At 45.0% G+C, this 25985-nt stretch overlaps 1 protein-coding gene across 4 annotated transcripts in view; it reads left to right on the top strand.

Moving 5' to 3' along the window:
- The window catches only part of KCTD16 (potassium channel tetramerization domain containing 16), a 304464-nt gene that overhangs the window by 162180 nt on the left and 116299 nt on the right, over positions 1-25985 (top strand). Inside the window, exon 3 of one of the 4 annotated variants that reach the window (XM_084838773.1) lies at positions 22057-22092. The exons of the other annotated variants lie outside the window; for them this stretch is intronic. Within the exon in view, the coding sequence (XP_084694899.1) occupies positions 22057-22092 (36 nt within the window). The remainder of the gene's footprint in view (positions 1-22056; positions 22093-25985) is intronic. 4 annotated transcript variants of the gene reach the window in all.

Below are 25985 nucleotides of genomic sequence, written 5' to 3'. Positions count from 1 at the left end.
CTTGGATGGCAAGTGGGATGTAATTTGCCAGCGTAATAAAGTTTTCCTGTATTCACATGGTGCTTGTACTATGTGCAATCAAAGGAGAAAGTTGTCGAGGATTCAGAATTTGTTCTCGGTTCAGACAGGGTTGATTTATCTCATGGGAGTGTTCTCTTTTGCACACGCAGCACTCGGCAACAAGCACTTAGTGGTGATATAAAATATCCTCAATATATGCATGCAAAGGGATTCCTTCTGGGACGATTGCCCAAATGGTGATCTATTACATTACCATAATCAGAGAACAACACTGTTTGCTGTTTCAATAACTTTCAGTGTCAAATATTTTACTGTTAATATGAACACATGGGGCTTGCTTTAAATCTGTTTAGTGCTTCAATGTTAAATTACATTTTCATCAGATGCATGATAAATCACTTAATGGGTTTTCCCAAATGCTTTAAAATGTAGTTTCCATTTTTTTCCTAAAAATGTCAGTTTCGTAGCCTTGATGGAAATGATGGGGGGTAGCTAAGGGAGCTTTCCCAGCCTGCTCAAAAACATAGACTCATTTCTTTGCATTATTTGCTGAAAGCAGTTTGTGTGGTGTTGCATCTACTCTGCTGAATGCCTACGTGAGAGTCTTCTTAGTAGAAAGAAAAGGTGACATAGGAGGTACCAATGGAACCTGAATTCATGGCAAATGTCCAAAATGTTTGTTATATATGTATTTAGAAAAGCACAACTGACAAGTCATGGATGTTTTGGTTGTTGTTGTTGTTCAGTCATTCAGTTGTGTCCGACTCTTCGTGACCTCATGGACCATAACACACCACGTCTTCCTGTCCTGCGCTCTCTCCCGGAGTGTGCTCAAATCCATACTCATTGCATCGGTGTTGCCATCTAGCCATCTCATCCTCTGCTGTCCCCTTCTCCTTTTGCCTTCAATCTTTCCCAGCATCAGGGTCTTTTCCAGTGACTTTTCTCTTCCCATTAGGTGGCCAAAATACTTGAGCTTCAGCTTCAGTATCTGTCCTTCCAATGAGCACTCAGGGTTGATTTCCTTTAGGATTGACTGATTTGACCTCTTTGCAGTCCAGGGGACTTGTAAGAGTCTTCTCCAGCACCACAGTTCGAAAGCATCGATTCTTCAGCCTTCCTTATAGTCCAGCTCTCACAGCCATACATTGCTACTGGGAAAACCATAGGTTTGATTAGACGGACCTTCATTGGCAAGGTGATGTCTCTGCTTCTTACTATGCTGTCTAGGTTTGCCATAACTTTCCTCCCAAGGAGCAAGCATCTTTTAATTTCATGGCTACAGTCACCGTCTGCGGTGATCTTGGAGCCCAAGAAAATACAATCTGTCACTGCTTCCATTTCTTCCCCTTCTATATGTCAGGAAGTGATGGGGCCAGATGCCATGATTTTAGTTTTTTTAAAGTTGAGTTTCAAACCAGCTTTTGCACTCTCCACTTTCACCCTCAACAAGAGGCTCTTTAGATCCTCTTTGCTTTCTGCCATTAGGGTGGTATCATCTGCATATCGGAGGTTGTTGATAATTCTCCCGGCAATCTTAATTCCGACCTGTGATTCATCCAACCTGGCGTTTCTCATGATGTACTCTGCGTATAAGTTAAATAAGCAGGGTGACAATATACAGCCTTGTCATACTCCTTTCCCAATTTTGAAGCAATCAGTTGTTCCATGTCTGGTTCTTACTGTTGCTTCTTGACCCTCGTATAGGTTTCTCAGGAGACAGGTAAGGTGGTCTGGTACTCCCATCTCTTTCAGAATTTGCCACAGTTTGTTGTGATCCACACAATCAAAGGCTTTAGCGTAGTCAATGAAGCAGAAATAGACGTTTTTCTGGAATTCTCTTGCTTTCTCCATGATGCAGCGAATGTTGGCGATTTGATCTCTAGTTCCTCTGCCTCTTCGAAACCCAGCTTGTACTTCCGGTACTTCTCAGTTCACATACTGCTGAAGCCTAGCTTGTAGGATTTTGAGCATAACCTTGCTGGCATGTGAAATGAGCACAATTGTACGGTAGTTTGAACACTCTTTGGCATTGCCCTTCTTTGGAATTGGAATGTAAACTGACCTTTTCCTGTCTTGTGGCCATTGTTGAGTGTTCCAAATTTGTTGGCATATTGAGTGCAGCACTTTAACAGCATCATCTTTTAGGATCTTAAATAGCTCAGCTGAAATACTGTCATCTCTGCTAGCTTTGTTGTTAGCAATGCTTCCTAAGGCCCACTTGACTTCACTCTCTAGGATGTCTGGCTCAAGTTCAGTGACCACACTGTCATGGCTATCAGGGACATTCAGATCTTTCCTGTATAGTTCTTCTGTGTATTCTTGCCACCTCTTCTTAATCTCATCTGCTTCTGTTAGGTCCCTGCCTTCTTTGTCCTTTATCATGCCCATCTTTGCACAAAACGTTCCCTTGAGATCTCCTATTTTCTTGAAGAGATCTCTAGTCTTTCCCATTCTGTTGTTTTCCTCGATTTCTTTGCATTGTTCATTTAAGAAGGCCTTCTCATCTCTCCTTGCTGTTCTCTGGAAATCTGCATTCAGTTGGGTATATCTTCCCCTTTCTCCCTTGCTTTTCACTTCCCTTCTTTCCTCAGCTACTTGTAAAGCCTCATCAGACAGCCACTTTGCTTTCTTGCATTTCTTTTTCTTTGGGATGGCTTGAGTTGCTGCCTCCTGAACAATGTTACGGACCTCCGTCCATAGTTCCTCAGGCACTCTGTCTATCAGGTCTAATCCCTGAAATCTATTCCTCACCTCCACTGTATATTCATCAGGGATATGATTTAGGTCATACCTGAATAGTTTAGTGGTTTTCCCGACGTTCTTCAATTTAAGCTGAAATTTTGCAAGAAGCAGCTCATGATCTGAGCCACAGTCAGCTCCAGGTCTTGTTTTGACTGACTGTATAGAGCTTCTCCATCTTTGGCTGCAAAGGACATAATCAATCTGATTTCGATATTGACCATCTGGTGATGTCCATGTGTAGAGTCGCCTCTTGTGCTGTTGGAAAAGAGTGTTTGCTATGATCAGCGTGTTCTCTTGGCAAAACTCTATTAGCCTTTGTCCTGCTTCATTTTGTACACCAAGGCCATGCTTGCCTGTTATCCCGGTGATTTCTTGACTTCCTACTTTAGCATTCCAATCCCCTATGATGAAGAGGACATCTTTTTTTGGTGTTAGTTCTAGAAGGTGTTGTAGGTCTTCATAGAACCGATCAACCTCAGCTTCTTCGGCCTCAGTGGTTGGGGCATAGACTTGAATTACTGTGATGTTGAATGGTTTGCTTTGGATTCGTACTGAGATCGTTCTATCATTTTTGAGATTGTACGCCAGTACTGCTTTTCCCACCCTTTTGTTGACTATGAGTGCTACTCCATTTCTTCTAAGGGATTCTTGCCCACAGTAGTAGATATAATGGTCACCTGAATTAAATTCGCCCATGATTGTCCATTTTAGTTCGCTGATTCCCAAGATGTCGATGTTCAATCTTGCCATCTCATGTTTGACCACCTCCAGCTTACCGTGATTCACTGATCTTACATTCCAGGTTTCTAAACAATATTGTTCTTTACAGCATCGGACTTCCTTTTCACCAGCAGACACATCTACAGCTGAGTGCCCTTTCGGCTTTGGCCCAGCCGCTTCACTCTTTCTGGCGCTACTTGGAAATTCCCTCTGCTCTTCCTAGGGATGGACGAAAGGGACTTACCTCGTCCCGCAGCTTGCTTCGCGGTGGGGGGGAGGTGCTTCGCTTCTACCCCCAAAGTTCAGGCGAGGGGAGGGAGGTGCCACGCCTCGCCCGGCCGAAATTCAGACCGGGGGGGAGGCGCCCCATCCCTCGCCGCCAAAATTCAGGCCGGGTAGGAGCGTCCCGTCTACCCGGCCGCGAAAAAAAAAGTAAAACACACATACACACACCCGTGATAGGCTATGTAACGATTTACATAGCCTATCACGGCTAGATTTCCAAAGTCAGCTGTGATAGGCTGTGATAGCTGGGGAAATTCTCCACCGGCCCATAGCCGGTGACGTAAATCGTCAATATGTGACGTATGTGATAGGCTATGTGACGTAAATCGTCACATAGCCTATCACGGGTGACTTTGAAAAAAAAAAAGTGCGTACGCAAATGGCGGCTCCCATGGGGACCGCCATTTGCATTCCTTATTTTGGCACGTCTAGTCTACGTAAAGATTTACGTAGACTACGGCGAAAATAAGGGCAACGCAAATAGCGTTCCCTTATTTTCGCCGTAGTCTACGTAAATGTTTACGTAGACTAGACATGCCAAAATAAGGAACGCAAATGGCGGCGCCCTATGGGTGCCGCCATTTGCGTACACACTTTTTTTTTTTCCAGAGTCACCCGTGATAGGCTACATGACGATTTACGTAGCCTATCATGGCTGACTTTGGAAATCTAGCCGTGATAGGCTACGTAAATCGTTACGTAGACTATCACGGGTGTTTTTTTTTTTTTTTTTACTTTACTTTTTTTTTTTCAATGGCGGCGGCGGCGGCAGCTGGTCGGGAGACTGGCCGCCACCCCTGCCCCCCACGAAAAGCCGCCGGGACCCGCCGCCGAGAGGGACATTCGCCGAAGTTAAGTCCCATCCCGGGGGGGGCGGGGGGCCGGTGGAGAATTTCCCCAGCACTTTCAGGGGGCCGAATGCATCGGCATTCGGCCTCCCGAAGATTCGTGGTGAAATTATCCGCCAACCCTAGCTCTTTCCCAGTAGTATATTGGACACCTTACAACCTGAGGGGCTCATCTTCCGGTGTCATATCTGTTAGCCTTGTGATACGTTCCATGGGGTTTTCTTGGCAAGAATCCTGGAGTGGGTTGCCATTTCCTTCTCCAGTGGACCACATTTTGTCAGAACTCTGCGCCATGACCTGTCCGTCTTGGGTGGCTCTGGATAGCATAGCTTATGGCTTCACTGCAAGCCCCTTCGCCACAACAAGGCAGTGATCCATGAAGCGGTTTTGGTTGTAGGGTATGCTTTTATCTGAAGTGCACGCTCTGGAGAAAGACACGAAGACATTGTAGGATGTTGATCATCCCTTTGAAGTGGGTTTACTTTTGGGTTATGCTGATCTTTATTCGGGGCTGGATGTAAATGTAGGTGACCCAAGTAAATGCCTGGGGGTGATACATTTGGGGAAGGCACAGAGCTCAAAGATGTCAGTCACAGTGGAGTCTGGTGGCTCCTGTTTAGGTGGGGCTATGAATCCATTCTGGGTTTCAGTCAGAATCAGCTAGAACTCTGAAGGAGCTATCCAAGGTGCTGAAACTATTTTATGGGTGGGATTTAGCAAATTGGATAGCGCCTTTAGATTTCTGACTGGTTCTGACTGAAACACAGAATGGATTCATAGTTCCATCGAAGTCAGAGCTACCAGCCTTCACTGGTTAGTCATGAGGGGCTGTTAACTCAAGTACTCACTCAACTGCACAAACAGAAGTTCATCTTCATTTGTTAATTTATGCGGCCATAGATGTGTCAACTTTTTGTTTTAATTTGTGGGAAAGAATACACCTGTGTGTATATGTGATCATAGCATGGGTGCAAATGTATCATTTTATGAGACAGGTATAAATCATGATTGTGGACTGAGCATCAAAGTTGCGAAATGGACTACCAACACGATAAAAAGTTAATAAGGAACAAATGGAGGGGGATACTGAAAATGTTCCTTGTCAAAAGCATCATTTAGGGTGCTTCTAGACAGATCACTACTAGTGCTATCAGTCAAAAGGCATTGCACAGGTATTCCATCTTTCCCTCCTTAATGGATTTTATTTTGGGAAAAAGGATGGAAGAAGTTGTTGAAAAACACAGGAGAGTTACAAATGGAGGACACTGTTACATTTTAAATTCTGTGAACGAGGCAGGATGATTGCACAATAAAACCCTCATCTGGGTTTTATTTGATCTAGGGCCGGGCCGGCCTTTATTAATAACAGCTGGAGGAGCGGCAAATGTTTCATACCACAAACAATGCAAGGATGCTCGGAGCAAGGCGGAGGGTGGGTAGCTGCTCTGGAGAGCCTCGCTGGTGGCTTTCCTGCTGTGGCATTTGCTGGGGATCTCTAGAGCACCTCTTGTACTGCCACAAAGCAGGCCCCTGCTCCAGAGCCCCACTGCCCCCCCTCCTGCTGTGGCAAATGCAATAGCAGGAGAGTGGCAGGCAGGGCTCTCCAGAACACCCACTGTAGTGAGGCAGCACTGGGGGCTCATCCTGGCTGAGGGTGGGGGGAGGCCATGTAATTCCCTGCTCCTCCCACCCTATCACCTGAGGTGGGGGACTCACCCCACCACATGGAAGGGCTGGCCCTGACTCCCATCAGCCCTAACTAGCATGGCCAATGGTCAGGGATAGTGGGAGCTGTAGCATAAAACATCTGGAAGGTACCAGGTTGGGGGAAACTGACTTACAACAACCATATAAGTTAGGTGAATATTATTTCCGTACTGCGTAATAGAGACTGGTAGACTGTGATTTGTGTAAGGATATCAAGCAAGCTCATGGCAGAGGCAGGATCTGAACTGGCAGCTTCTTAGTTCTCAGCACAGTCTCTGAAACTTCAGCTCTAAACTCACTTCTGTAGGAGTAAGTCCCTGTCAGGTCTGGGGCATGGGCAGCAGGCATCCTTGAACACCAGGACCAGGAGGGATGGAGGTGGGCAGAGAGCAGAGGTTCTCTGGGCTAGGGTTAGACCCAAACAAGGCGTGGCAGGGCCAGAGGCAAACGTAGAGTCCAAACAGGCAAGGGTCAGTTACCAGCAGGTTGGCAGCAGGGCCAGAGGCAGAAGCAGAGTCCAGACAGGTAGGGGCCAAGAACCGGCAAAGCGTAACAAAGGTCAGGAATGAGCAACTGGGACACAATGCTGCCACCACAATGACTGGTGCTGCAGCAAGGTTTGAAGGGAAGAGGAAGCTCTTCATAGGACTCCCTGAGGCTCCCAGCTGGTCTGCATTAGAGGGCCTGGGAGCACCTGCAGGGCCAGGGCCTACTCCTGCAAATACTGTGAGCCAGGCTGCCTTCTATGTCTCGCCCCCAGGTGGAGCTGCAGAGCTTCCCAGACTGAGCAGATCCAGACAGTCCCACTGAAGTCAGTGTGGCTTAATCGTGCATACACATAAACAGGATAGCACTGCAATGCCCGCTGTGCTACACAAATTGTGTTTAGCACTTATATGGAAAGTGGAAATAATAAACATTTGGCTGCGTTTTAAATATATAACTTATTTGGGAATGGCTTAAAAATACTTCCAAGGAAATGTATGGTTTTTATATATGTACATATTTTAAGAGCAGACTCTCTTTCGATGTGGTTTTCAACTTTAAATAAATTATATAATGGCGTCCCATATGAATTCAGTTGGGAGTTTTCAGGAAGGAAATAAGATGTTAAGCAACTGCAGGACTACATGACGTGCAATAAAATAAAATAAACCACCTAATGGGCTCCCCTGACATAGCTTGACATGTACATAGACAGAGTGTTAATGGCGGGGGTCTGAGATATCGCTGCCTACAAATATAGGGGACCCCCTCCCTTGAGAATGGAACAGTGTAATACATATTTAGTCAGAAGTAAGTCTCACTGTATTCAATGAGTTTATTCCTAGGAAAGTTTGCATATGTTTCCCACCAAAGACTATATCTTACCTGTGAATCTTTTTTCTTTTCTTGTCATAAATGCCACTCCCATAATGCTCTCTCCTGACCACTCGGAGGCAGACTTGTACCAGGCTGAGAGCCCACCTCTTCAATTAAGAATATTCTTTGTAGGATGAAGCAGAAATAGCAGGCATCACTACCTGGGAGGGCTTTTTATAAACCATGCTACTCTTTGTCTCTCCCCAAAGTGCTGGAATGGTAAGCCCTACCTCTTTCTCTTGAAATATTTAACACCAATACAGTTGGGGCTCTGCTAGTCGCACTTCTTTATTTGGTGTGCACTGTGGATTAATTACCATCTTAGTGACACCCCCGTCCCTCCCCCAAGTAAAACTCAATGCACGTTGATTTTTACTGGTAGGTTGTTTTTTTGGTCTGGAAGATGGTAGATCTTGTGTCGCATTTCATGTCTCATATCTTGATTCTAGCAGATTGAGGGGGGCAAAATATTTGATTTCAACCTCAGCAATATTATGGATTTCTTAAACAGTGTTTAGCACACAGGTGATTGCAAACCAACCGTACAGTTGTGAGCACATTCAATCACATGCTTTATGTGATGCTTTATGCTTCCCTGGCTTTTGAATGGCATGTTTATCCTCCATAGTGACTGGGTTAGGTTGAAAATGCAGATTCTAGAATGGGGACAGACTGGCCAAAATTCTGCTTGGTTACAAGAAAGTGTAAGCTATGGCATTTATCAGTTGTTTTCAGAACAAATAATTCAAATAATTTGAATTTAACTAGAATGCAGTCTTTTTTCTTTTTGCATAGACAGTAGGGATCTGCACTGGATTCAGACAAAGCCCAAGCAGAATTGGGCTGCTTTGGTCCAGTTCTGGTGCTTCCTGAGGAATAGTATGTGCCCTTCCAAAGCCACCAGAACTGCAGGTGAAACTGAATGAGTCTTCATTACCAGCTACTTATGTTTCAAGATGCGGGAGATGTGGAGGCTTTGTGTCTCCTGCAAATAAGCTCTTTTAGTTTTGTTTCTCTAAAATGCTGAGCAGGGGAGGAGTGCAGTTGAGTGACTGACAGGTCTGCCTTCTAATCCTAGGGCACATTTTACCAGGGCTCCACTGTGCTTTTGAGGAGGGATTGAGTTCTACTGGGTGTTTCATTAAAATTCTCACTGCCTTCTGTTTCTCTCAGTTGCACAGTGTAGCAGCTTGGGAGTAGAAAGTGAAATGATAGGTTCTTGTGTGTTGGGGGTGAGGTGGGGTTGCTTGGTTTCAAGTTTTGTTTGTTCATGATTTTACTCTTTCCACTTTAACCTAACCCTTCCCTCAGAGTTTTTCCTGCATTTTTTCTATCTGTCAGATACCCTTTGATTTTTCAATCATTCTGTGTTGTTGTCTATATGTGTAAAATTAGGTAGTGAAACCATTTTCCTCTCTCCTATTTCGAAAAAAGAAATTAAATAATTTTACTTTAGTTTGTGTTATCCTGCAGTTCTTTGTGGGTCTCTGTCTCTCTCTCTATCTGTGTGTGTATGTGTGTGCTATTATTCTATTTTTGTCTGTGGGGTTCATCACATGGGGGCAGAAATCTGCATCAATACTGGGGTTTTCTCCATCCAGTTTCATTGCAGGATTAGATCAGTCTCCTTTACACGGTTCTTTCTGTCTCATTATATTCCATTCCTGACCTTTTCACAGGGTGGCTACTTTTTTGTGAGAAGCCGTTACACACACTGGGGGCGTCGCAAAATTTCCTCCCTGGTTCCTGCCCCTTTCCCTCCCCTCGCAAATTACTGTTGGTTTGGTTGTGATTGACATGCAATGTGGGTGGACAGCAACCTCCACTGAACTGCTCGAACCCTGCCCCCATAGGCGCCAGCTTCCCGGAAAACTGCTGGCATGCTGTGTTGTGCAGTAAGCAACCAAAGTCGGTGCGTTGCATTTAGTCACAGCATGGCAGCAAGCTGGCAGGGCAACAAGCCAGCAAGTCAGGATATCGACATGCCCACCACCTCGACGTCACTGCCATTGTCATCATGACCGCACTCCCAACAAACCAAAACAACCGCACACAGTGGTTTCTTCACACTGTGGGAGAAATACATGGGGAGGTCATGGAGCTCCTGTTGTGCGGGCTGAAAAAATACCACATTTTTTCCCCATTTGGGGATAACACGAGATAGGCAGGGGGAGATGGCAGGAAAATCACTGGAGGATTATGATGTCATGTAATGGACCCATAAATTTCTGTGAGTGGCCAATCATGAATGTGCAATAGATTGCAGGTGTAGAGATGCCCTGTGTCTCTTGCTTTCTCAGTTCACCACACACAAGTTTTTTTTTTTGCTGGATTTGTCCCCATCATTTTGGTCCCATTCTCTTTTTCATCAGGTTTCATTCAGTACATTTTTCATTACATCTGTGTTTATTAATTATAATTTATAATATAATATAATATAATATAATATAATATTCATTCATTAATTCATTCATTCATTAGCTTTTCTCCAGAAATCCCCCTCATTTTTGTGTATCTTAGGCAGGCAGTTCAATCCAACAGGACAGGGCAAGGATAATACCATGAGATGGCCATTCTTCCAATGCTATCACACTTCAATATGAAAGAGCCTTAAACTTGTTTTCAAGCATCATAACTCTCTAGCCTCTGCACCTGTCCTGCTGAAAAATGGCAGGTTTCTTGCCTGGGGACACCTCTATGATGTGTGCCATTTTCATAGAAATTGTTCCCAAAATCTTGGGGATGGAGAGTGAAGGGGATTCCTACTCCAAAAAAATTGAGGGCTCCCTTTCCACATAAAGCACTGCACCTGTTCTTCTGAAACTTTGCAGGTTTCTTACTTAGGGCCACCTCTAGGCTGTCTGTCATTTTCAGAACATTGGCATCAGGTTTCCCAATCCCCCCAGCGCACACACCCAGGCAATCTGACACCAGACACCCAAATCAGTGAGATTTCTTTATTGCAGCAAATCCCACAGCAAAAGCTTAACGGTTACACTCTTCAGAAAGCATATAGTTGATGGCCAGTAGCTATAGGCTCTGTGTAATTCCAGAACAGTCCAAAGCTAAACACTACTACTGTGATTAAAATATTCATTAACATGGTTTCCGCATTGCCATTTCCATGGTTCTGAACACAAGGGATTCCTGGCATACTTAACCCAGGCAATCCTTACACAGGGTTCCAAACCCCAGACAAGGAAAGGGAACGATTCCTGGAATGACCCCTCAGGCAATCAAGAAAGAAATTTTTTAAAGTGCCTAAACAAAATCACACCCATACAGAGTCCAACTTTGAATCTTTTGCTGATAATTCCAGGATACATGGGCAAGGCCTATTAAGAGCAAGGGAAGGGTAAACCCAGACATGCAAGGAGTTCCGTGCCACCACTTTCGCCTTGGTAACTCCACACTGCATGCATCCAGGCAGAGGAAAGTCAAAAAGTCGTAGATGAAACCCAGCCTGCCAGTACGCTGAGCTGACGACAAACAAGAACACACACAATCCACAGTAGTACAAGCACCGTGTGAATACAGGAAAACGTTATTACGCTGGCAAATTACATCCTACTTGTTGCCATCCAGGAAGCACATCAGGAACAAATATGGTTAAAGACATGCCGTTTTTCCTGGCAAATTGTCTGTGCTGACAACAGAACACTAAACATTCTGCATAGTATCCCAATTAACATGGAAATACATGGATTTTAAGTACTTAAGGCAATCCTATGTCTTAGAATGAAACTATATGTTTCAGGTTGAATTTTCTCTTCACGTTGCACTTGAGATCGCACATTACAGCTTATCACATGTCCAGGTGTCATCAGGCCAAATGCACTGACTTTTGCTCTCGACTTCAGCTGCTTACTTCACAACACAGAATGGCCAGCATGCCAGCATGCCAGCAGTTTTCCGGGAAGCCGGCGCCTGTGGGGGCAGGGTTCAGGCAGTTCAGTGGAGGTTGCTGTCCCCCCACATTGCGTGTCAATCACAACCAAACTAACAGTAATCTGTCAGGGGAGGGAAAGGGGCAGGAACCAAGGAGGAAATTTCATGATGCCCCCAGTGTGTGTAATGGCTTTTCACAAAAAAAGTAGCCACCCTGAGAAAAGGTCAGGAATGGAATATAATGAGACAGAAACAACCGTGTAAAGGAGACTGATCTAAGCCTGCAATGAAACTGCAAGGAGAAAGCCCCAACATTGATGCAGATTTCTGCCCCCGTGTGATGAACCCCACAGACAAAAATAGGGCAATAATATCACACACACACACACACACACACACACACACACAGAGTTCAGGTCTTTGAAAAGCCTCACAGTGCTTTTCATGGCAAATCTTTAACAGTCCATGTGCAGAGTGCCTCCACCAACAGCCCAGATGACGATGGATCCAGACAGAGAAGGCTTTGGAGAGATATTCCTAGCAAAGGCTTTGCATCAGCTTAAAAGGGAAGGCATAACTCCAGACAAGGGCCTCTAGCCTTTCAGCAAGGCCCCTGTCTAAACTGGGTGTCACTGCTCAGGCCTCCAGCAATGGCGCTTCAACCTGGGCAGTCCCTCTACAAACCCCATCCAACCTCTGCCAGGTTCTCGCGGATGGCTTCCAGCCTCCGTGCCTGCCAAGGCCAGGCCAGCAGGTGGGCAGGGAGTTGGGTGGCTCCCCCTGGCTCTGCTCTGAGAACGCTGACAGAGATAAGCTCACACAGACTCTGACATTCCAGAGGCTGAGCAGGCCCAAGCCCTTCCAGGCTACTTTAATCAAATCCTGGCTATAACCTACAAGGCCCACTACAGTACTGAAGCTGGGCCCTGACAGCTGGTCTACAAGTAACCTAGGGGGATAATCTCACCCTCTTTTGGATATCCTCAAAATATCAAGACTGCTCTCGCACAAAGAAACCTCCCTGCATTCTTAAATTTGGCAGGCTTGCTCCCCTCAGAAAGGGCAACTATCCCTGAAATTTCCACCTGGTTCTGCCAAGAAATAAAAAGTTATCAACAGCTCCCTTAAAAAAAATAAATCAAAATATAAATACAAAATTTATTTATATTTATTTATAAATATATTTATGCCCTGTATTTATGTTTCTGACATTTGGCAAGCATAATCCCCTCCTAAGGGGCTACTTTGCCTGCAAATATCAACCAGTTCTGACTAAGAGAAAACAAATTATAGCCATTTTTTGATTTCCCATGTTAGTCAATGGGAGGCACAAAGCCTCAGATTTCCGAATCTTCGCTCGGGGTCAGTACCCGAGTTCAAGTAGATGGACTTAGAATTGGTTTAAGCTGAGTCATTTTCTGAAGTGCCAAATTGGGATCCGAGCCAAATCTTGGGGTTAATGCACACTTCTAATAATCTTTTTTTTTCTTTTTGAAGTTTCACCCACAGTAGAAATGCATTTAAGGCAGATCAATTATCATGGCTCCTTCTTGCCTAAGGGATCCTGAGATGTTTTGTTCTGGGAAGTAACTGACTGTTTTATGTCAGTCCTTAGAAGAGATTACTAACAACAACTAAACTAATTTTAAATGGTAGTGCTCAAATTAATTTTATTGTATGTGATCCTTCCCACCCCCCTTCTGCATAATGAAGAGGGAAGAGACAAAGAGCTGGTTCAAGTCTAGTTGATGTTAGTTTCTATTGAAATTAATAGAGAAAGTTTGTTATGATGACTTAGGTTTAAGTCACATTGATTTCAGTTGGGAAGTAAATGCTAGGGCTGTGCATGGACCCCCCCCCCCCGCTTTCGATGCCACTTCAGATCCTCAGAAGTGACCCCTATCCACCTCGGATCGATTCGGACCCCCTCTGCTCTGACTTGGATCCAAATCCAATGCGAGGTTCGGATATCCGGATTGCCCGTTTTTGGCGTTATACCATTAACTTTCATGGGAAAACACAAATGGTCATAACTTATTTTTGGTTTTATGATACAGGCATGAAATTTGGGGACTTCTCCGCCCCTCTGGAAAAAAGGCCACCTGCAAAATTCCAGACAGTTTGGCCCAGTGTTTTTTGTGCTAGGCGGAGTTGAAATCTGATATTTTCCACAGAAACTCTCAAAGCAAAGAGCTGTAACTTCTCCCAGTTTCCATACATGCATGTGACACCTTGGCCCCTCCCAGTCCCCCTCAAGGGCATCACACCCCCTAAAGCCCAGGCAGTTTGGCCCACTGGCTTGTGTGCTAGGCGCAGGTTGAATTTGATATTCCCAGAAACTCAGACCAAACTCAGACAGGAAGCTGTGTGGAAGCAGAAGTCCCTAATCTCTGCTGCAGGTTTCTTTGAAGTGCAAAACAACCCATATTCAGAAGAATCACCAGCTCAGCCTCTCTGTGGCTGAATACACACATTACCTGGCAGGGAGGCTGGAAGAGGTTCTTTTTTATCTGCTTTTGTTTATTTCTAGCACACACACTAAATGAGTATTTTGAATGTATTTTACCCAGTGGTTGCTGCTCTGGGCACAGCTAAAGTTTGATTTTCTCCATAAAAAAACACCTGTGCTAGGGCAGGTGAAATGTGAGTTTTTCCAGGAAAACTCCCAAAGCAAGGAGCTGTAACTTCTCTGCACCTCTGCCCCGGCCAGCACCCCGAAGATGCCTCATATTGCTCTGGATTACTTTGCTACACAGTGGACTGTTATTGAAATAAGAAGGTAATTAATTTAAATACTATGTGTCTTTATCATACAGCTTTTTCAACACTGTCTTGAAATTTGGACGTATAGTGTTGGTGGAACAACAACCTAGCAAACGTGCACGCGTGCGCGCACACACACACAAGAACTAAAGAAAAGCAGAACTCCCGAAGCAAATAACGGGTGTCTCTAATCTATTGTTTTATATTTAGGGATGTACGAAAGTCACTTACCTTTTCGCGGATTCTGTTCATGGTGGGGGGGAGGCATTCCGTCCCTCCCCCCCCCCGGAATCCTTGACGGCTGGCTGTGCTCCGTGGCGGTTCCATGGAGCAGCTGGCCAGGCCCAGGCCAGGGCCGTCCGCGGCCGGATTTCCAGCCGCGGAGGGCTCTGGGTTAAAAAACAAAAAAAACAAAATGTGTACACAAATGGTGGCGGCTACGGCCGCCGCCATTTGCGTTCCTTATTTTTCTTCGTCTTAGTCTATGTAATTATTTACATAGACTAAGACGAAGAAATGAAAGAGGAACGCAAATAGCGTACTGGGCGCCATTTGCGTTCCCCTTTCTTGTCTTCTGCTTAGTCTATGTAAATATTTACATAGACTAAGACGAAGAAAAATAAGGAACACAAAAGGCGGCAGCTGTAGCCGCCGCCATTTGCGTATGCGTTTTTTTCCCCTCCCCAGACATGATAGGGTACGTAAGTCTTTACGTACCCTATCACGTCTATGGGGAAAAAAAGAGAAAAAAACATAGACTGCAAATGGCGGCGGCGGCAGCTGGTCAGAAGACCAGCCGCCGCTGCTGAAGCTGCTGCTGGAGCTGCCACCATCCAAAACATCTGCCCCAGGTAAGTCTTGTCCCGGGGGGGATCTGCAGGGGGCAGGGGGGTGGCAGGCCGTTCTGCAATGGATTTCGGGAGGCCGAATGCACTGGCATTCGGCCTCACCAAGATCCGTCGCAGAATTCTCTGACATCCCTATTTATATTTCATGTTCTTTTACAGAAGGCAGGCTAACTTCAAGAAATACAGGACGTCAGCGGAGGCAATAAGATAAGAGCCAAGAGCAATATAATAATATAATATATAATAATATAATATATAATAATATAATAATATAATATATTAATATAATATATAATAATAAAAAACCCTTCTTTAATTTCTGTTTTGGGACGATCAACACAGAGAAGACACAGATGGTTCACTTCGGGGGAGGGTACAAACACTACACACATAGGCTGCTGTAATATGCCTTTCTTTAAGAATTTAGAAAGAAAGAAAAAACTAAATGCTTGAATATGACTGAAAATGGGGTGGGGGGGGGAGAAAATGCCCAGGAGTCAATATTTGCTTTTAAAAATGGAAATAAGAGTGGGTTTGTAAAAATCTAAAAGAGACAGAATTGACTGACAAAAATGACAAGGAAATAGAATGGAGAAAGCAGAAGTAAGGGTTGATGTTAAACAACAAACACAGCTTTTTCCAGAGTCTAAAATCGAGATAAACAAACAAACACAGGAATGGCGGGGGAGAGGACAGCATAGCAGCAACAAGTGAGGAAAAGCTATGTTAGTTTGAAAAAAATATGGAAAAGCGAGATGAATCTAATCAAATACAAATAACAAATGAGTTGGAGGTAGAAAGAAATAGGAGAAGGCAGTTGGAAGACGTGCTGCAGAAGACACTGTCCCACAGGGATCAAGGAGCGAGGGAAGGGAATGCTCCCAGGACAACCAAGCTGTTTCCTTTTAATTTAAATTTTGAGGAAAGCCTAATGGTGATCAAAATTGAATAAATTGAAGGACCAACTCCTCCCAGTTCATTTTGCTTAATCGCAAAAATAAAATAAAATAAAATAGGGATAGGGTTAGGGTTAGGGAGCCCAGCGGTCACCAAGAGAGATGTCTGGGGGCACATTGGTGCTCATGGGCACCACATTGGAGACACCAGTTTGTTGTGGTGCCCCAAGTGTGGAACACCCCCCCCCCCCGATGAAGGTGTAATTGGCACCAATATTATAGCCTTTCAGCACCAGGTCAAAACCTTTCTCTAGGCATTTTAAACTGGTGAAGTATCTCTTTTATGTATATTACACACCACCTATTCATTTATCCTGTTTGATGATCAATGTGGATTGACTAGAAGAAAAAATGGCAGGTTTAATTTGAGCAGCAGTACTTTCAAGGCAAGATTTGCTTGCTTCTGAGGTATTTATCTCAGACTTACGCAATGCCTCTATTATGTCTATGCTACACAAACATATTGGTCTCATACCACTTTAAAGCCATGGCTGCTTTACATGAATCCTGGAATCCTGGTAACTACACTTTGGTGAAGTGCTGATAATTCTGTCATCACATTGCTACCTCTGAATTCAGTTCCATACTGTAGAAGTGAACCCATCCTATTACTAGGGATGGCAGAGAATTCCAGCATGGATTCTGTGGCGGAACAGCCTCCTGCCCCCTGCCCCCCCCGCAGAATCCCCCCAGGACGGAACTTACCTGGGGCGGATGTGGCGGATGCAGTGGCTGATGCGGTGGCAGCTCTGGCGGCTGGTCTCCTGGCCGGCCGCGGCTGGGCTGCTCTGGCCACCATTTGTGTCCTTGCAGCTGTGATAGGCTACATAAGTATTTACGTAGCCTATCACGGCTAAGCCCCCCAAAAACACCAGCGTATGCAAATGGCGGCGGCTACGGCGGCCGCCATTTGCGTTCCCTATTTTTCACTGTTTTAGCCTACGTAAATATATACATAGGCTATTACGGCGAAAAAAAGGGGAACGCAAATAGCGTAGTGGGCACTATTTGCATTCCTTTCCCCCCCGCCGTTTTAGCCTACGTAAATATTTACGTAAGTTATTACGGCGAAAAAAAAAAGGAATGCAATTAGTGCTCACTACGCTATTTGTATTCCCCCTTTTTGGCTCTAATAGCCTACGTAAATATTTACGTAGGCTAAAATGGAGAAAAATAGGGAACACAAATGGCGGCCGCCGTAGCAGCCGCCATTTGCATATGCTGTTTTTTGTTTTGTTTTGGGGGGGGCTAGCCGTGATAGGCTACATAAATACTTACGTAGCCTATCACGGCAGCCTGGCTGGACGCAAATGGCGGCTGCTACTGCGGAACTTCGCCTGCAGACGGCCCTGGCTGGCTGCTCCGCAGAGCTGCTGCGGAGCAAAGCTGGCCTGGCAGGATTCTAGGGGGGGAGGACCGGATCGCCTCCCCCCCATGAGGATTCTGGGGGGAGGGATGGAGCGCCTCCCCGCCCACCGTGAATCACATCCGTGAAAAGGTAAGTGACTTTCGTACATCCCTACCTATTACTTACCATCAAATACAGGATGTGTCCTTTGATTCTAATCCTGCCTCTGCCACTGATTAACTGACATTCTTCAGAATGTGACTATGACTAAGTTCCTTCGTCAATTTAAAAATGACAATAGCAGGTTCACTTGGGTGTTTTTCGTATTCATTAGTTTCTCTGTCCATGGAAGTGCTTTGAACATGGAAATAGTGTTAAATTCTGAGCTGGAACTGACCTTCATCCATCTCATCCAAGGATATTTGCTTTTGTGCTGTTTTGAAATATTACTTGGATCCATGTACGAATGGCCACAGATTAATTTGAAATACCATCCTGTACTTGCTTGCAATTTCCCACTAGAGCTTGTGACAGCTGTTATGCTCTTAATGACAGCCAGTCATTATTTCCTCCAGGAATATTGGCTGGGATCACATTTTCCCACAGCAATGCCATCATTGTGACATTGTGTTATCACATGATAATAGCCTGTTTAACTGTTGTCACCTCTGAAGTTAACGTTATAGATTAGAGGGATCACCTTGGGATGTTGCAGGGAATTAATCCAAACGGAAATCAGTGATAGGTTAGAATCTAGATTTTTTTCACTTTTGTGTGTGCATGCTAATAACCATATATGTACAGCTATGTGTTGGGTCCAGTGGGTCGCTTCCACAAATGGAAAAGACCCCTTCCATTTGTGGAAGTGTCTGTGATCCAGGCGGATGTTCCTGCTGGAGGAAGGGGGCAGGCAATTTTCATCAATCCTCCCTGCAGACCCCCACCTGCCACACTGTTCTGGAAGGTCCCATAACCCTTCAACAGCTTTTCCAGGGACACAGGTGACTGCAGGGGGGAATTTCACTTTCAAATAAGTGAAAGTTGCTTCTCACACTCATCCAGCAGGAACATCCCATGAGCGCAGTTCTGGTCATGGGAACTCTGGATTTAAGCCCATGTTTTGCTTGTCAATAGTAGGCCTAGTCAGGCATTCTCAAACTATACCCATGGAGGGGCTGCAGTGGCATGTGCACGGCATTGATCAGGAAGGTCCGAAAAGGTATTGTGAGGATGTTCAGCTGAACATGATTACAGTTCTTCCCACAATTGGGAACCTTGGACATGTATGGTTCCTGATCATTAGGGATGCTGGAGAAATTAAAGATGGACTAAATTGAGCTTGGATTTCTAAGAATCTGACCTGCGGAAACCTCAGGCTGTGTGGAGTCTGTGGACTTTCGGGTGTTGTTTTTTTTTTACTTTCCCAAAATTTACGTGCATAGGAAAATACATACGTTTCTGCTGAGGAAACGTTGAATGGAATGGGGGACAATACGCTAAATGTTACGTACTGAGGTAAATTATGTAAACACTTAAGTAAATACTTACGTAATTATTCGTGGATTTTTCTTGCGAAAAAAATCATCCACATCTGTCTGTGGGCGGATGATGGAACAAAAGGCACTTGGCAATCTGCGAAACACAGACGAAGCGGATTTTACAGGGTACGTACATCCCTACTGATCGTGGGGAAGATGCAACCACAGGCAGCCAAATGGGATTACAATGCCTCTTCAGACCTTCCTACTAAATGTGGGGAGGTTTGCCGTCAAGGGGAGTGGCTGATGCATGTGGCCCTGTTGCCTCTTCACAGATGTAGTTTTAGAATGCCTGAATACGGCTTGTGCTGCCCCCAGCTCAGTATTGTATTGAAGTTTAAGAAATGTATACGTTTATACTGTGGGTGACGAGATCAAGGATCTGCTAGCCAGGCCTACTGTGGCTGGATGCTAGCAGTCTGAGATGAACTAGTAGAGACTTTCCTTTGGACAGGAGCCTTTCTTACTTTTGGCCTAGCCAGCGGAGAAGCACAAGGCCCGGAAGAGCTGGGAGAGAAGACTCTGTTTTTACCAGGCCTTGCCCCTTTTTATCCAGCATCCACCAATAATTTCCCACTGGACACAACCCTCATTTGTGACAACCTCCTTATTTACTGTGGACTGAGAGTTATTATTTCTTTGTTATCACATGCTGCCAAAGATCCAGGAGAAAACAACCATGTAATAAAAGGATTGTCTGAAGCTGTGACCCCCCCCCCCACACACACACCTGTGGTTCAGTATATGTCACTTCTGTCCAACCATGGACTTTGTTGTTCAGCCACAAGTTGTGCTTCTTGTGCTCCCTACCAGACACTAGAGATTAGAGGTGTGCATCAAGCCCTCATGTTGACTTGGATCCCAGTTTGGCACTTTGGAAAAGGGCCTGCTTCCACTTGGACTGATTCGGAGTTGGTCCACTTTGACAGTTGACTCAGTACCAAACCTGAGCTGATGTCTGGAAAACTGAGGCTTAGTCCCTCCCATTCATTATCAAGGCATATTTAAAAATGGCTGTCAGATGATAGTTGCAGGCCTAATAATCCTTAGGCATTACACTTGCCCAATGTCAGAAAAATAGGTGGAGGGTTTTTGTGCTTTATAGTGATTTTTTTTTAAAAAAAGGAACTGCTGATAACCATTTTATTTCTTGGCAAAATTAGATGAACGGTGCAGGGATAGTTGCCCCTTCTGAGAAGACCAAGACTGCCAAATTTCAGAATGTTCTGAACACTGAATCAGTGTCCGAGTCGAAGTTGGTGGGTGGGGGGCTGGTGCACACCTCTGCGAGACACGGTTACTACTAACACAGCCACAGAATTACTATAAAAGTTCTTGTGAACCATTCTTGAATCATTCCCCATATAGGAATACATTTTTGAGAAATGGGCTGACCAGTTGCTGTGTGCTGACTGTGATTGACTCCTGGGACCTTTGTACAAATCAAGATTTATGGTCACATTTTGGCTTCTCTACAAATGCAAAACCCAACAACCACTCAGTTTACTAGTGTGTAGTAGTAACAAGTATGCTATTAAGTGGTCGCTAGAGGTAATTCACTAATCTAACAAGGGCCACTGCAAGCCATCTATTGGGTAAGATTGAAGATTTTATGAAATAAATGCTGCATGAGGTAATAAGTAGGGATGGCGTGGGTGCCCGATTCAGTCCAGGAATCTGGCGGAACTGCCCCTGCCCACACCTCCGAGCCCCTGCCCCTGCTCGCCCCCTGCCCGCACTTGGCAAATGGCCTGCACTCACCCTGGTGGCCTGTTTGAGCTTCACAGTCACCATTTTTGAGAAATAAAATGATCACAAAAATGCATATATTTGTGCACACACACAAATGTGCATTTTGCACATAAGAAAATGTGCATTTGCAAAATGCGCATTTTTGCGCATACAAAAACATACTCAATTTTGCAATCACCATTTTATTTTCTCAAAAAATGGTGACCGCAGAGCTTGACAAGGCTGCTGGGGTGAGTGCTGTCTGGGAGGGGCTTGAGCACGGTCTAGGGACTGGCAAGTGGGGTCATGGGCTGAGCGGGTGTCTAGAGAACCTGGACAGGTGTGAGTTTGCATATCCCTAGTAATAAGCCCATACAGCCTGATAAGATTCAGCTGTTCAACATCCGACCCGTCTCCCAAGATGAACTGTGTCTGAACTAGGGATGTACGAAAGTTCTGCCATGGATCTCGGGGAGGCTGAATGCCAGCGCATTCTGCCCCCCAAAATCGGTGGCGGAACGGCCCCCCACGCCCCCCCGGGACGGGACTTACCTGGGGTGGATCTTCCTGGCGGCTGCAGCTCCAGCAGCGGTTCAGCGGCGGCGGTGGCTGGTCTTCCGACTGGCCGCCGCCGCCGCCATTTCCAAGTTTTTTTTTTAAGTGATAGGCTATGTAAAGATTTACGTGGCCTATCACGGCTAAATTTTAAAAACACCGTGATAGGCTACATATATGTTTACGTAGCCTATCACAGCTGATTAAAACAAAAAACAAAAAAAATGCGCGTACGCAAATGGCGGTGCCCATGGGCGCTGGCATTTGCATTCCTTATTTTGGCACATCTTAGTCTACGTAAACATTTACGTAGACTACGGCAAAAATAAGGGGAACGCAAATAGCGTAGACGCTACGCTATTTGCGTTCCCCTTATTTTCGCCGTAGTCTACATAAATGTTTATGTAGACTAAGACGTGCCAAAACAAGGAACACAAATGGCGGCGCCCATGGGCGCCGCCATTTGCGTACGCACGTTTTTGTTTTTTTTTAATCAGCCGTGATAGGCTACGTAAACGTTTACGTAGCCTATCATGGCTGACTGCAGGGACGCAAATGGTGGCGGCTACGGCCGCCGCCATTTGCGTCCCTGCTAGCCAGCAGCCGGATGTTTGGCCACTGGCGGAGCCGGCCGGTGGCTCTGCAGAATCCCTGCGGAGTGGAGCCGGCTGGCCAGGATTCGGGGGGGGGGAGGGACGGAGCGCCTCCCCCCCGGCCAGAATTTCAGGGGGAGGGATGGAGCGCCTCCCCCCCAGCATCAGCATAATCCGCGAACAGGTAAGTGACTTTCATACATCCCTAGTCTGAACTAGGGTTGTCTGGTGCCTGGAAATCTGGCCCTTTGGGGGCTTAACAGACTTCTGCTGCCTGCTCTACTCGGCTTACATTCGCAAACTGAGCTGTGAGTTTTTGCGTGGGGGTGGAGGGCAGGCTGCAATTTGCACAAATAAAAATGATCACAAATTGCAGCCAAAATTTGCTTAAATGTGTATAATTTCTGCAAATTCCTCCTGCAATTTGCATAATTTGCACAAATAGCAGCCGAAATTTGTGTAAATTTGCACAAGTGGCCATAGTGTGCACATTTTGTGCAAATTATGCAAATTTGTGGAAATTGCAGCCAAAATTCACGCAAACTAAAAAAACATGGAAAATCCACTAACTTGCCCAATTCGCTACAGACCAAGTTGGTCCAGTTAGCAGAAAACAGATTGAAGTCTGGGGGCTGAGCCAACAAAACTCATCAAGCTCCACCCCCTCCCCCAAATGGATTCCTCCAACATCCGTAATCTGAACTGACAACTGTAGGTTTTCTAATTTGGAGGAGGGCTCTGGAGTCTAGTACCACATGCTTCTATAATTATTAAAAACAAAGGTAGCCATGTTGACCATAAGAAAAATGTCAAAATCCATACTAGGGCAACAGGCAACTCAAAGTCACAAAATACTGTGCAAGCTTTCTCCAGGGCTCTTCATCAGGTAAGATGGCAAACAAAGAAAAATGGTGAAGGGGAGGAAAAATGTGGCTGATGTTCAAGCCATGGAGTTCACATTACAGCCTTAAGAAGGAAAGTGGGAGGAGGCTGCAGACATTCAAATTAGGTTCTACCAGGTGCAGAGGTGGTTTCAGGTTGCACCTGAGACCCTCCCAGGGGTTGCTGGGAAGAGGAAACAAACAAACAATGCTTGTTCCCCTGTTTTGAAAAAAAAATTAAATAAAATCCAGCTGTTGCTTAGAACCATCTCGATTCTTAGGTGAACACAGAGGTTCCTTGGCAGGAGGAGAACAGAAGTAGAATTTATTTTTAGTGATGTATTTATGAGTCTTATCTTCACCTGCTTTTTCCTAAGCTACAGTGCAACTTTTCATCTATGTGTATCTTTGCAACTGTTAACTGGAGTATGAGTCCTATGTAAATTTCATTAAAAAATAAATAAACTGGATGTTAGAATAAGTCAGCTTAAAAGTTATTCTTAGTATTTCTGTGCCAATACTTAGTAGTGGAGAAGTCATACTTTGAACATTGCTTCTTGGCAAATAGGTATTCCCATGATTAGTAGTGCCTAGCAACATAATGACCTACCATCTCAAGGGGGGAAAAGAGTCATCTGAGGACTGTCTTAATTGGCAGGGCAGAAATTTCTGGAATTACTTGCTATGGCTGTGTGTCCCTCTTGAGAGTTGGGTTGCTTTGCTTCCTCCTCTTGAGTGGCAGCATTCCATTCATTCACCCGTAGAATGTCTACATCAGGCTGCTCTTTCCGCCCACCATGTTGAGCAGTTACTCTGAACTAGATACATTTCACACTTGCTTTGAGAATCTGGACAGAAAAGGGAGAATGTCTAGATTTCCTGGATTTTCTTGTGCTCTGAATTATATCATGCGTTAATAAATGTTATCTATTTTATTTTATTTTATTTTATTTTAATTTTGCTAAATTACTTGGGTCCTATGGTTGATTAGAAGGCAGAAAGGCCCTGGAGGCTCTGAAGAAAAAATTGATACCTTCTCAAGTAATTAGAATGATTACAGCAGTCAAAAACCTTGGCTTACTAAAATTGCATTCATTTTCTCAGGAGAGTTTTTTTTGTCTATATGGTCACCGGCATAGCTTTAATATGTATGTTTTCCAGTCAACTGGGGACTGGAAATCTTTCACTGCAGAGCTGATTGAACTACATTTATGGGAAGTATAAAATGGCATAAGCTCTAGTCTGATTTCAGACATCTCCTGGTTCCAGCTGGCTTCCTTGCCTCCAGCTTTTGAGACTAGTAAATTGCCTAGTGACTTTGGCATAATAGGGTTAAAGGTATTGGGTGGAAAGGGTTGAAAGAACTGTGGCTGGTTCTGTTTACTGTATAGTTCAGGAGTGGGAAACTTTGGGAGGTCTGGGGGTCATATTTGGGCTGCTCACCCCTGGGGGTTCCAAAAACAGGAGGGAGGACATATTTTTTTTTAAAAAATTAAAATATAGTTGTGTCCAGAATGGCTATGGACCACTGTGTTGCCCTGGCTGTGGGTGTTAAAGCCTTAGGTTAGAGGTGCCAAGATAGTGATAAATCAGATTCCAAGGTTTACTTACAAGGAGACTTTATTGGGTAACTTACAGCACACAGGCATACCCAATGGTTGGATCAGACAGCTTCTCTGAACCTAGAGCCATCGGGTACAATGGGTTTTATACCATACATGCTAGCAAGGCAGCATAACAGCAGCAAGTGCACCTAGCGTTCATTCCCAGCATAGGGTGGAAGTCTCAGCACAGCTACCTAAGATAAACAAACTTTGCTTCCCAGGCAGATCTTGATATTGGCCTTCTGACTCATTTCAACATGATGCTCAGAGGCCTGCTAGCATGGGAATTACACCAATAATGAACTTAAGCAAGCTTTATGGATCTCTAGGCCCCTCTAACACTACAAATGACTTGGCTGCACTCCTGGGGCCAATACAAGCACCAAAGGATCAAAACTAGCTTGTTTGCAAGCTAATTTTGATCCTTTTGGCACTCTATAGCAGCTCCAGATGCCATTCTGTTTGCAACTGGGGGGGGGGATTTTTACTCCTGAATTCTGTGAAGTGGTAGGGGTCGCTTGTGGCTTGTAGGCCACATGGTGCCCATTCCTGGTGTACTTGATATGGCACCCTTGAGCATGTCTCTGATTCATTGGTCTAGCCTCAGCATGACCCGACTACATGGTGACACCAGCCAATCAGAAACAGTATTTAGTACAGTGAGTGTCAGAACAACCCCAACCCCTGCAAAAAAGGCCGGCTGAGTGGGGGTTGGGACATCTACATGCCCCCATTGTTTGTGGGCATGTCAAGAGTGGGTCAGAGGTGAGATCTACTGGATCTAAAGCCCCCTCATTTTGCCCACAGGGCCCCGGATTGCCCCCTCAACTATGCCAACCTGAAGCTGGCATAGTTAATTTCCCTCCCATTGGTTTCAGTGGGAGGGAACATGTAAATTTTAAAAATCTGCCATGACAAAGGCTGTCAAAAATCTACCCGCACCTCCTGCCTGCCTGCTGTGAGCTAGCAGTGCCCTGGATGTGGCGGCGGCACCACCATGGATCTCTCCACTGCCATCCCACCAAATACTTTGGATTGCTTTGCCTCTTGGTGGCTTTTTTGTCTGTTTTGTTGCTCAAGTGTTCTGTTTCATGAATGCATACCTTGTTGCAGAGTTGTGGTAAATATTCTCAGGACCTTTGCTTGCAAAGGTTACAGAGTAGGTGAGATATTTGTTTCCTAACCTGGGCAACCTCAGTATTTTCAAATGCACAAACTTTGGACTTCATGGCAAATTCAGTTGATTCATTAAAAAATATAATCATGCAACTCTTCTTATATAAATGTTCAAAAGAAAAAAAAAAAAACAACTTCAGGGTGAAGGTAAAGAATGACTTTCCTTCCAGTTAGACTTCCAGTCATTTTGGCGTGTGTGAGCTGTATGGAGCTTTGTGGAAGTGTCTGTCATATGGTCCGCGTCCTACCCATGACAAAAGCGACAAGCCTCAGCACAAATGTTCCAGGAACAGAATAAAATATTTGTGCAGAATTCACGGCGGACTGACTTTCTTGAGTAGTGACAAACAGGCAAAGGTTTTCTGACTGCGAGCTAGAAGTTGGAATTCTTATTAATTTATTTTTTGTAATGTTGC

This window comes from Heloderma suspectum, chromosome 2 (genome assembly GCF_057233095.1).
Source record: "Heloderma suspectum isolate Gila_16-S chromosome 2, 16-S_ref, whole genome shotgun sequence".
Lineage (NCBI taxonomy): Eukaryota > Metazoa > Chordata > Lepidosauria > Squamata > Helodermatidae > Heloderma > Heloderma suspectum.
Note: the sequence above shows the minus strand (reverse complement) of the source record. Positions and strands in the feature narration are given on the sequence as shown.